Genomic DNA, 13363 nt, shown 5'->3' with positions numbered 1-13363 from the left:
ATCCAACAATCACAAACTGTGTTTTACCCCCCAAATGTGTATGCAAGCATTCATAGAAGTTTTATTCACAATCAGTATAAATTGAAAAAAATAAATTGGAAGGAATAAAATTGTACTTAAGGAAAGGAATGGTTGAGAAAATATTGTACTTCCAAAGGAGCCACTTCCAAGTGATTCTGTTGGTGAAGTCAATAAGAGAAATGAAGCTCAATTGCATTTGAATAAGTGAAACAAGCGCCACTTCACCCAGCCTCAACTGCCTGTGAATACCTCCACCCCCACTCCAGCTTCATCTGCACTCTTGGTATTTACTTCAACACATTTCAATTCCAACTTAATTTGCAGTCACGCCTTGAACTGAGATCCTTGGACTTTGAAAAATGGAGAGCACAGCCAACACTCCCCGGAAACCAGGTCCTCCTAGTAAGAAGGGACTGAGGGTGAAGATGCCCATCATCAATGGTAGCTGAGACACAGAGCCAACAACAACTCACATGGGGTGCCAGGAAGATCTCAGACCAGAAAGTGTCCTGACAAAATATTAGGTGATTTTAGACAAATTTGGCCCATGTCACAATGTAAGAAGTTGATGCTTTCTAAATATTTGGGATGACTGTGATCCCCCAATACACATGTCAATTAACTTAGAGAAAAGTTGGGAGCCCGGTTCTCCCTAGAGAGCTGTTATCCACCTGAGCACAAAGTCAAATGCAGGGGCAGGTGAAATGTCCCACTAGAGACCTGACGGTTTGGTGCTCTCCAGTGAGACATTGTCACTTTTACAGACACAAAAAATTAAGGCCCTGCAGAGAGATGAGTTAAAAGCCTCCCTTCCCTAAACCAGCCCCGTCTTCCCATCATATCCATCTGGGTAAGTGGCTATGGATTCTCAGATGCAGAACCAGTAGGCAGAGGGGGGTTCCTAGTAAGGCTGTGGGAGGAGGAAGTTTGGGCTTCTTAGTGAGGTTGTTGGTATCTGCAAAAGAGACTTGAGCTCTATGAGTCCCTCTCACGTGAGAGGATGTGCCCTGAATGGCACAATGAGGGCATTTCCTTCCTAGCCTACTCATGACTTTACAGACTGATAAAAAAATGTCTCCAATTTTTGCATAGGAGACCTCAATAGGTTTTAGGTTTTCATGAACAAGACTATAGTTACTGACTAGCTCCATTAATATGCAAGCTCCCTATAAAATGTTATGTTCTGATTTTAAACATTACTTATTCAACACATTTTACCAGGCAAGTGACATGTTTTAATTTCATCTTTTTGATAAATATACATAGTTCTGTTTCTGTCATTATTACAACTCAAAAAAGAACTACTGTTGATATAAGTGACTTCTGTGCTGTTTAATTGTTTTCATATTTTAATACAATTAATTAAAAAATAATTTTAACAAAAATTAAAACAATTAATTTATTGTTCCATGTTTTATAGTCTTTGGAAGGAAATCTCTTATGTTCAAAACCTCATCTGATAGAGGGTAACCCCACATTACTGCCAAGTGTGTCCTAGGATTTTCTCATGAAACAATTCCTGCCACAATATATACTATAAGACCTGGCCCTATGCTCTGCCACTTAGGAAATTTAAAACTACAGGTGCAGGATGTTCAGTTTGCAAGTACAGTAAGTATTTAAAAAGTAAAGATGGTGTTTTTTTCCCCCATTTTTGGCTACAAAACACCAAGTAATACAAATTCCTAGAACTTGGGAAAAGAATATCTCTGTCCTTAAATTTAGCTTTTGGGATTTGGAGGATTTTCCTGGAATTACAAGATTGGTGGGACTCTGTTCAGTCTCCATTTCTTTGAAAAAAGAAAAAAAAACACTCTCTTCTTAGCCCAAAATTTCTGAAGATTTATTTTAAAATATGGGTATTGTCAATATTCTGAACACAAGCTATGCTGACAACACTTTTAATTTACCTAGAATTTTGTAAAATTCTTACCCTGTTCTCAGAAATAGGACTCCCATTCATTTGCTCAAGCATATCCCAGGGTTTTGAGGACCACACACTTTGTGTCATTTATTTCAGAGAATCCCTGAATGCAGCACTGTCACCTAGCGCGTGAGGGCTTTGTCTCCCCCCAACACACCAGCTGTTTCTTCATAATGCTTTTCTTACTTTCCCAGCTCAACTTGGGCAAAAAAAGAAATACATCATGCATCCCACTTTATCCATATTTCCTGAATTACTTGCCTGAAGCAAGGTCTGTCTCACTTTCCAAGATATCAAATTTTAAAACTCTTTCTAGAAGGAAATGATAAAGATGATAATGTTGGTAAACTTGAGCTATGGTTAAAAAAAGTCACCTAGGTGACAATGACAAATCAAGTTCTGCTCTCTCGTGTGTGTGTGGGGGTGGACATGAAGTGCTAAGTGACGGAGATGAATCCTGTTATTTATACCTTATCTGCACCCTAAAAGGTAGGCATGACGACTTCAGGTTTCAGAAAGGAGATACTGGTCCCTTCTTCATGCTGGGATCTGTCCACTGAAGTGTCCACGCTCACGTCGCAGTGTACAAAAAGCTTTTCTCCTTCCTTTCCATGCTCCCATTCCCCCCAGAACCCAAGTTCAGGTGCAGCATCCTGAACCCTCCTTACTAGTTTGGGGACCTATTGGATGACATCATGTATCAAGGGATAGTATAAAATTTTGGCAGCTGTGAAATGATAAATATGTCTTATATTTTCAGACCCTGATGAATCTAATAAAGGAGACTTAGCTGGGTTTTCCTCCTCTGAGAGGTCCCCAGCCCTCACTATCAACTTCAAACCGTTCTGCTGGTGGCCGACCCTGCCGTGTCCCCTGATCTCCAGGACTGTGCTGTGCTAGCCAGGTGAGAGCCTGATGAGACACAGGTACAAGGGGACATGATAGAGAATTTCTGTTTTCATGAAGGGAGCATGCTCACCAGACTGTGTTTCCCCTGAAACACAGTCAGTAGTGCAGGGGCAGCTAAATACATTTCTTTAAAACAGTCACTTATTTCATGATATTGAGATAAAGTCCAACTGAGGTGATTGGCATGCACAGCTCACTGATAGTGTTGAGTGTGTGTGATTTGGAAGTTAAGAGTGTGACTAGGGTACTCCGTTCTAGCCTGGCTCTACTTTGAGGAAGCTAAAGGGGTGCTTTTGATGATGTGAGATCATTGCCAATTTCCTTGGTCTGCACTCAAAAGAAGGTAAATTTTTCATATTGCTATGGAGGAAATAGCAATGTACAGAGGAGGAAAACCCAGCTAAGTCTCCTTTATTATATGGATCAGTGTCTGAACATTTACCTTCAAAATGATTTCCTGAATATTAATGCCAATTCATAGCATTGGTACACCCCAGCCTGTCCTAAAACTTTTAGGTGGACAGGATTATAGTTTCTAAAGGAACACTGCAGACAACCTCATTCAGGTGCCCTGATTTATAGGTTATTAAACTGTATTCCTTGAAGAGCTCAGTAATGTAAAATATTTCTATAGCTCATGCTTTTATTCTTATCTATTCACTAGCTGAATTTCTTGGTTTACTTAATATTCTTTATTTTAATGTTTATTGACACAGTATCATTGTACGTAACTGTGGAGTTTGTGGTTACCTATTCATGCAGACACACAATAGAATGAGGCATCACTGTAGGTTTTTAGAATGATTTCAACTCAATGAAAGAAAAATGGTATTTCACAGATATTACATGAGCTAAAGTAATTTTACAAGGATTTTACAATGGTAGCTCTTCATTGATAATATGTATCTATTTAAGATTATTCTTTAACCTAGCAGTTTGGGAGCCTGAGGCAAGTTCAAGGCTACCATCAGCAACATAGTGAGGCCCTAAGCAACTTAGAAAGACCATGTCTCAAAAATAGAAAAGTAAAAAAAAAGATTGAGGATGTTGCTCAATGGTGAAGCACCACTCAGTTCAATCTCTGATGACAAAAATAAACAAACCAATAAGGATCATTCTTTGAAAGCTATCACTGGAGATTTTATCTTCCAAACGATAACATGCTTATATCATTACCAGTAAATATAAGTCTCAAGTCATCATTTTTGTGAACAATAAAGATTAGAGACAGGGGGCTGGGGTTGTGGCTCAGTGGTAGAGCACTCACCTAGCCCGTGCAAGGCCCTGGGTTCCATCCTCAGCACCACATAAAAATAAATAAGTAAAATAAAGATATTGTGTCCAACTACAATGAAAAAAATATTAGAGATATGTGTAGCTTTGATATTTTAATTTGTGTTTCTGGAAGTACTGTGCAACCATCTCAAATAGGTTGGATAACTGAATGGAGAAATTTGTCACATTATTGATCATGAATTTTTAAAACCTTAATTTTTTTCTCCTTGATCATCTTTGGTTTTTTCGTACTGGCTTTTCTTTATTGAGCAGAAAAGAATAGGAAAACAAAGCCATATTTATATAAAGAACTTTACAAATCAATAGCAATATGGCAGTAAAATTTACTTAACCAGGATTTTATTACTATTTGGTATACACGGTCCATGGGTCTTATTACAGGTACCTTTTTTTCAAATAACATTATAAATTTTTGTATCAGGAAATCTGTACTCCAAAAGATTTAACTAACTACCTGCTTCAGGTCTGATTTCTTAAATGGAGTTCCAATGTTTGTGAGTGATTAACATGTTTCTTCCCCTTAGAATCTGACATTATTAAACCAGTATTCTTAATACAAATTATTCTTATATGTTTGATTTTCAGATGATAATTTTTTTCTACTATGTGGCAGAAATATTTTACAATACTGTATATCTCACATAAGTGATATTTAATTAAATACACACACTCTACAAAATATATTATCCCAAGAGATCACTCACCAAATTTTTCAGCATAAATTTCAGGCTTGGGACACTTGAGTCTGGAGAAATGTCACCTTTAATTTATAATCCAGATAATATCTGTGGGCCCATCTTTCAAGATTGGGTTGGATACTTGTCCTTTAATCAAAACCTTGAAAAGGAACAACAACTCTATTTTGCTTGTAGTTCTAATTATTACTGTGATTGTAAACCATGATAAAGGACTATGCTCTTGGTAATACTTCTGGAATATTCTATTGTAAACATTTGGTGTGGCAATAGATACGCCAGAATTAACATAGTGTTGACATGCAGTAACTCTATACATATTGGATCTGTGATACTCTTTGCTTAGGAAGGGCTCATTTCCTCTTTCCTATAATCAGCCCCACTCCAATTCACCCAAAAGTGTAGAGCTACAATTTTGTACCTGACCAACAAGATGGGACAAATGAAAATCAAGTATGACTCTGTCTTTTCCAAAAAAATCTCAGACATGAGATTATAGCAGAAAAAATATGTTCTAAGTAACTGTCATTTTTTTTGACTAGGGATTGACTCCATGGGTGATGAACAGTGAGTTACACTACCACACACCTTTTTTTCCTTTTCATTTAGAGATAGAATTGTGCTAAGTTACTTAGGGCCTTCCTAAATTGCTGAGGCTGTCCTCCTACCTCAGCCTCCCAAGCACCTGGGATTACAGGAGTGTGCCACTGGGTCCAGATGGCAATTATCAATAAACAAGAAAACAGAAGTATCATTATGAATGACATTGTGGAGGCCCCGAGCACACATATAACCCAGCCGAGACTGGGAGATTTGAGGAGAAGGGAGAACATGGGCATGGGTTCTGAGTGGTGTGAGACAGAACTAAGGGGGTTTGTTTGTTGGCTTGCTTTATTATGTGCTGGATATTACTCGGTGGGTAAGTGCACCAGCACCAATTACACCCAGTCCTTTGTGTATTCTGAGAGAGGGTCTCACTAAGACATCCATGGTAGCCAGTATCTCAAGTAGCCAGCATCTCAGTCACTGTGATTTCAGGCAGGCATCACTGTGCCCAGCACCAGAATTCACTCATCATGTGGAATAAAGGCATGTTTTGATGAATCCTTTTTATTTTCTTGATTGCAGAGTTGTCCATCGGGATTGATGAAAGACATATTTGCAAAAAGGACATTTTCTTGTCTTTTTCCTAAGGTATTCACAGAATTCTTTCCCCCATAAGATCAACAAAGCCAACAGACCGTACAGTAATATTGACATAAGAAACACCGTGTACACCGTGATTGGCATTGGGGTCATGGCCAATGCCCTTCTTCTTCTTGTCCATATCTCCTTTCACATTACTGGGCACAGACCTAAGCCCACTGACCTGCCCATTGGTCTCCTGGCCCTAATCCACCTGGCAATTCTGCTCATCAAGGGCTTCATAGCTTCAGACATTTTTATACCTCAGGGGGGCAGGTGGGATGATCTGACGTGTAAATTGCTTATCTACTTGTACAGGTTGATGAGGGGCTTCTCCATCTGTGCCACCTACCTGCTGAGTGTCCTCCAAGCCATCACCCTCAGCCCCAGGAACTCCTGCTTGGCAAAGTTCAAACATAAATACTCACCTCACATCCTGTGTTTCCTTCTCTTCCTGTGGGTCATCTATTCATCCTTCAGTAGCCACCTTTTCATCTCCATTGCTGCTACCTCCAATTGGACCTCAGACAACTTTATGTACATTCCAGAATCCTTCTCCTTTATCCCCATGACCTTCTTCCTCTAGCACAGCTTGTCCACCCTGATAGCCTTCAGTGAAGCCTCCCTTATAGGAATAATTTCCATCTCCAATGGATACATGGTGGGTCTCCTGTGCAGGCACAAGAGGCAGTCCCGGCATCTCCACAGCACCAGCCTGCCTCCAGTGTCATCCCCAGAACTGAGGGCCACCCAGACAATCCTGCTGCTCTTAAGTTGCTTCATGGTCATGTCCATCTTGGACAGCATTGTTTCCTATGGAAGAATCACACTGAAGCATCATGCAATATTTTACTGTATCCAGATCCTCTTGGCCCATAGCTATGCGTCATTCAGCCCTTTGGTGTTCATTAGTACTGAAAAACGTATAATTAGTATTTTGAGATATATGTGGGAGAAGATAGTAAACATTTCAGTAGCCAGTGGTGGATAAGTTCTGTTAAGGCAAGAAAATGTGATTTCTTTGGGATGATTCACCATGGCACAGTGTATATGCTGTTTTCTTGAAATACAATAAAGAGTTCTTCTTCTGTTAGAGCCGTATACTTGGATATGTAAGTGGCAAATACATAAAAAAAAAAAATCAAGCCATCTTTATTTCTGAGATATTACCAGGGCTTTATGTTTCTCATTGAGTCCTTCAGGGGGGACACTAAGGTGGATGTGACTTTTCAAGACCTGAGCTAATGCAAACTATTTTTAGGTGCAATAGTCCCAATGCTTTTCAATAATTGTATTGTCTCAGTTATATATTTTTTTCAAACTAGACATGTAAACATTTGCTACCATAAAACAACACATCATAGAGCATGCATGTCTGCACATGTGCATGTGCACACACACAGACACACACACACACAGAGTACATGCAGAGAGTCAGACAGCGATTTCCACAGCATTACTCATAAAACCATGTTTTAAATAATCAAATGTAGAAAGAACCCTACACCCAGAATCATAAGAATACATGAACAATACATTATGGCCTATTCAGACACTAGACTATTAACACTTAAAATGAAAGAAAATTCTGGCACAGGATGCCACATACCTGATCCCTCAAGATATATTCTACTCGGGGAAGCAAGTCAGTCACAAAAGAACAAATACTGTATAAAAGTACTTAAAGGAGGTTGAAGTTGGAGTTCCCAAATTGATAGACACAGAAAACAGAATGGCATTCCACCAACCCCAGGACATGGGGATGGGGGAATGTTGTTATGTTAACCCCGTGGTGGAAAATATCTTTTCTGAAATTAAAAAGTGAGTGGTAAATTTTTAAATTTCTTAGGTATACATGGACACAATATCTTTCATTTTATTTATATATTTTTATGTGGCTCAAATCCAGCAACACACCCATGCCAGGCAAGTGCTTGACTGCCGAGCCACAACACCAGCCCAGTGATAAAATTCTTAATGTGCCACAATGTTATGTGGTGAGCTTAAAATATTAGAGCCGATTCCTTCCAATGGTTTGAAGATGGGTTTTTGAAAAGCTCAAATCTTATTCTCAGTCTCTCCCCCTATGATTATACATGTTAGCAAACATAGTTAAATACACATGACGTTTAGTAACTCATTATTGCACTGTTACAAAAATGAGGAGAGAAGAATCAAATCTAATCCCTCTAGAAAGCCCACAAACCTCAGTGATAATCAATAAGAGAGAAAGGAAGGAACAAAACACACACACAAATATACAAAGAATATTAAACCAGAAAATCATTAGAACAACAAGTGTAAGTTGTTATACGTGTCAATAATAACCTGGCGTGTGAGTGAATTCCTCAGTGAAAATACAGAAACTGTCTACATGCATTGCTAATCAAAGTTGTGATTGATGTGCAAACAGTTTTTATTTTCTTTCTTTCAAAAAAAAAATTGATGATAATGTACACATAGAAAAGTTCCCAAAAAAAGTCCAGGTGTATCAATATGTCAGACATGTTGTCCTCAAGGCCAGGGCCAGCAACAATACTTGAAGTGCATGTCCTCCAAAATCTCCGTTTTAAAGAAATGGCAGAAAAGAACACACTTTTATAACTATCGTTTACATTTTTGTTTTACAATTTTGTACAGAAATGATACTAGGTGTGTTATATAAGTTGATTTTTTAAAGCCCCTTAGTATCTATTTTACCTTAAATAAAGCAGGTGTATGAGAACAAATCTATGTAATTATTTTTTTTTTTGTGGTGCTGGGGATTGAACCCAGGGCCTTGTGCATGTGAGGCAAGTGCTCTACCAACTGAGCTATGTCCCCAGCCCTGATACAATGTAAAAATCTGTATAAATATGCCAGAGAACAATGGGACTCTGTGCCTGTGATCTTCTGTGACCCATAAAGCACGAGACAGATGTGCCCTCATGGAAAATCTTTCTAGTGTCATTTGAGGCTTGTCATGGGAGCAGACAGAAAAATGTTGAGTGAGTGAAAGAACAAAATTGTCATTTTGCCTGATCATCACATTTTGGAAAACATGATTTTTTTTCCTAATGGTGTATAGAATTTTCCTTTTTAGACAACACCCTGCCTGACCTCCCTCATGCATGGAGGCTAAAATGGTTGCCCACATGGAAGTGCAGCTCAGCAGAGGCTGGGAAGGGGCAGGGGAAGGGGCAGTGGAAGGGGCAGTCAGAGGAGGGTGAGGGTCCTCTGGGCACAGCTGCAGGGCTGGGGTCAGCAGTTCCCAGGAGAAATCTCTGAAGATCTCAGCTGAATCTAGCATAGATAAGGAAAAGATCAACTTTGACCAACTTGGTCTTAGACACCTGGTGGGAGAGTATAACCAAAACACAGCCATACATGGACTTTTAAAAGATAAGACAATCATTTTTTATTGTTACTGCAGATGGACGTCATGTCCATGCTTCCAACAGTCAAGTGAAACTGGTAGGTTATGAAGCAAGCGTTTTGATCTAGGAGGGCCTGATAAATATCACAAAAAGTTCCATCAGTCCCAAGTCTGTTCTGAGCCAATATGAGACCTACAAACCTTCCTGACCTCCTGCCTGGGAAGACTTGATCTGTGTATTTTTTGATTATTTGTCTGTTTGCTAAATTCATTATGATGAAACCCCAGAATTTCCAACACTAACTGGAAGACACAGTGGCTCTTTTTCCTTAATAATCTTTTCTGGTCCCTTTTGTAAATGACCCTATAGGTCACACAAGATCCAAACACAGACCTATCCACTCTCTTTCCTAACAGAGAACAACAGTTTCTCCCATATCCTGATGATGTTACAGAGAGTGGATTTAGTTGACCATGAACTGCTTGAGGGGACAGGAAAAGTCGTAGCCTCAGCACTAATTTGATCTTCTCTGATATTTGAGCTGGGCACCGCATTGTGCAGCTGTGGTTCCACCAACTCAGGAGGCTGAGGCAGGTGGATCTCTTGAGCGCAGGAAGTTCAAGACCAGTCCCTGCAATGGAGTGAGATTCCATCTCAGAAACAAAAATAAACAATATTTGAATATTTTCTGCTGCAGAGTATTAATAACTTACAGTGAAGGAGGGCAAAAAATGCACCCCATGCCTAACCTTCTTCCTCTGGTTCAAGTAGACATTTCAGAAGTCAGGAGAACAAGCAGCCTCCTACCTTTGCAACCAGTGCCCCTGGGAGACCCCCCACCGCACCCCCAGAAGTGCATTTGGATCCTCCACATGCTGCTCCAGAAGGAAGGTGATTGCTTGGGTCCCCTCCAGGGGTTGAAAATTCCGCCACTGAACAGCTTTCACACTGGCCCCTTAGGGTTCAATCCAGCAGCCAGACTTCTTTGGTTCAGGCCACATTACCGTAGGTCAAGCCATAGCCACCTGCCATCCAGCTGTATTTATGGGCTGGATGGATGCAGAAAAGGGGTTTTTAGACTTTAATCCTAGGTTGTCTGTATCATTGCCTGTGACCCCTGTGTGCCACTTTCCTATGCATGTCATTGGTCTAGCAAGAAAGACGGACTATTGGGTAGGCTCAGGACCTGTAACCTGGGCTTGAAAAGAGTTCAAATCCTGACTTTCCTCACGTATTTCCTCTGCAATCTACTGACTTAATTTATCTGGGTTTGGTTTTCTTCCCTGTAAAGTGGGCGATCCTAATACTACTGTATTCAGAGCCTCACTATGGAAATTAAAAGTTAATACATGATGCCTGTGTACACAGAGGTGAGCTGCTACTCTTGCTTTTTCAATGTCACATGATTTATAAGTTGCGTGCCATCCATGGTCAGGGGCCATGGTAGTAATCTTCTTTGCATCCTTCCAATCTCAGGACAACATGATGCCAAATGAGTGCTATTATTTGTTCTCATCCACATGATAACCCTAAACCAAATATGGTCTCTATTTTACAGTGAGGCTGAAATAACTAGGCAACTACTTCAAGGCTGCAAGGGGATATGGATTAGATCTGTGTGTTTCCAAGACATCTGAGCTCTCTCCTGTATTCTGATTCCTAATCACCTACTGATGCCTATTTTTTCCCACTCTATTGGTTTAGCATTCAGATGAAAATACAATAACATTTAAAAAGTTAAATGATGCAATGGAAAAGAAATACATGAAGAAATAATATTATAGGTATATTAGGAAAACACCTGGAGTTAACATGGAGGGAATTTCATCATTCTTATTGATGTTTGCTGCTCTAATAAAAATTACATCAAAACACCTATTGCCTCAGGCACATCAAGAGAGCTGTACTAAGGCAAGATATTTCTTTTCCTAAGACTAAATAAAACTATTCTTCCAAAATGCATTTTTCCAGCAAAGGGTTCACAGTCATGGTCTACTTATGGACAATGGAAGGTATTTGCTTTAGGCAAGTTCAGTAAGAAAACAGTCCGTATATCATTTAACATTTTTTTTTTTGCAACTAGGAATTGAACCCAGGTGCATGTGACCTCTCAGCCACATCCTGAGAACTTTGTATTTTTTTTTTTAATTTGAACACAGGGTCTCACTAAGACACTCAGGGACTCACACAGTTGCTGAGGCTAGCCTTCAGCTTGAGATCTTCCTGCCTCAGCCTCCTGAGCTGCTGGGATGACAGGTGTGTACCATCTCACCTGTTTTGATGAAGATCTTACAAAGAACAACCGAAGTTTCATCTCCCTCATCCACATTTAGAATTTTTTCCCAACATCAACTAATTTTTGGAAACTCAGGAGGAAATAACGTGGGATGACACTGGGAGGGGTTATCTGGCCCTGCTGAAACATGTCTTTGTCTTCCCCAGTATGGATTGGAAGAACTGGATCATTCATTTTTCAGTACTAATGAGCATCATAGCACTGATGGTGGTGTAGCCGTTGCCCACCAGCATCTGGAACACAAGGCAAACCGGATCCTTCTTCTGCAATTTACTGTAAGAGGAGGAGATCATGCAGTCCAAAAAGTACATGACCACAAAGGAACCCATGAGGATCAGGATGGTCCTAGTGGCCCTCTGCTCTGGGGAGGCTTGTGAAATCCTGCTGATGGTGTGAAGGTGCTGGCACTGCCTCTTGTGCCTCCACAGGAGAGCCACCATGTACCCACTGGAGAGGGTCATGGGCCTGAGAAGGAGGGCATCCTGGAGTATTCCTACCAGGGAAAATAAGACCCTGAAGTGGTGACCTGTGGGGAAAACACTGCAGGATTCTGTGGAAAACCAAGTATCTAATGTGTCATTGAAGGGGCCTCCAGTAGAGACTAAAATAAGAACATTAATGAACATGTTGAACACCGAGAATGAGAAAGTACCTCAGACTGTGCTGTGGAGACATGTGTTTGAATTTAGCCAGAAAAGAGTTTCTGGCGCTGAGGGTGATGGCCTGCAGGACACTCAGCAGGCAGGTAGTGCTGACTGACAGGCTCCTCATCAGCCTGTACAGGTAGATGACGGCTTTACATGTGAAGTCATTCCAAATATCCTGAACCTCAAAAATGTCCATATCCAGGAACACCCTGATTATGAACATCAGCAGATGAATCAGCAACAGGTGAGCGATGGCCACTTCTGTGGGCCTGATCCTGCGCTGGACAAGGAACATGTGGATGTGGAAGAGGAGCAGGAAGATGTTGGCTGTGACCCCAAGGACAGTTTGGGAAGAAAAGACATTTCTTACTGCAAGAAAAATGGAAAGGGTGCTGCTCTTGGTCATTTTCTTTTTTTTTTTCTGGTGAAAAGACATATAGAGTCCATGTTTGAGGATCAAATAAAGATAAAATTCTCATCATTACAGTGGTTACCACCAAGTTGGCCCACCTCAAAGTATGTGGGCACTTTTTTAATGCACCCTTTCTAAACCCTCAATATGCAAGCAAAACATCTTTTTTGTTTATATCCACTGGTAGGGCCAGCATTAATTTGTCTCAGCACGTGAAGCAACCTGATTAAAAGCTCAGTAGGTAGCATCCACAGTGAATTCAATTGGGGCAGATGGCTGGAATGTCCACATAGAACTCTCAAGGAAAGAGTGTGGATGCTGGCTGAAGCCCCATTCAGTTCTATATTTTCAATGTTCTCTGTTCTGGATTGCTCATCACTAGTTTAGAGACAAAATATTAAAAATATTAGCTCTGAATGCAGACTTATTGAATTTGTTTAATATATATTTTTGGTACCAGATATTGAACCCAGGCTTACATAAACACTGATATTACTTTATATATATTTGATTATGCCAGAAAAAAACATATCTAAGTGGGCAGAACCATCCATTTTTAGCAGGACTTAATTCCAAAATTTCTTTTCTGTCCCCTCTTTGGCATATGGAAAAATGGGGGAAA

The 13363-nt window shown here is 40.2% G+C and overlaps 1 protein-coding gene across 1 annotated transcript; it reads right to left on the bottom strand.

Annotated features, from left to right (window-relative positions):
* Nucleotides 1-11852: 11852 nt before the first annotated feature.
* Nucleotides 11853-12735, bottom strand: LOC143381510 (vomeronasal type-1 receptor 90-like). The gene is made up of 2 exons (XM_076835169.1): nucleotides 12335-12735; nucleotides 11853-12147 (listed from the first exon to the last, which is right to left on the bottom strand). Exons 1-2 carry the CDS (start codon nucleotides 12733-12735, stop codon nucleotides 11853-11855), a joined length of 696 nt encoding a protein of 231 aa, XP_076691284.1.
* Between the last annotated feature and the right edge of the window lie 628 nt (nucleotides 12736-13363).

The sequence above is a fragment of the Callospermophilus lateralis genome, chromosome 15, assembly GCF_048772815.1.
Source record: "Callospermophilus lateralis isolate mCalLat2 chromosome 15, mCalLat2.hap1, whole genome shotgun sequence".
Lineage (NCBI taxonomy): Eukaryota > Metazoa > Chordata > Mammalia > Rodentia > Sciuridae > Callospermophilus > Callospermophilus lateralis.
This window is presented reverse-complemented; position numbering and strand designations above follow the sequence as displayed.

Excerpts from the sequence above, each read along its gene's own strand:
- LOC143381510 (XM_076835169.1), bottom strand. The coding sequence starts at position 12,735 with ATGACCAAGAGCAGCACCCTTTCCATTTTTCTTGCAGTAAGAAATGTC. Across the intron at positions 12,148-12,334 it reads TCTCCACAGCACAGTCTGAG|GCCCATGACCCTCTCCAGTG; the intron begins GTACTTTCTCAT and ends CCTCCTTCTCAG.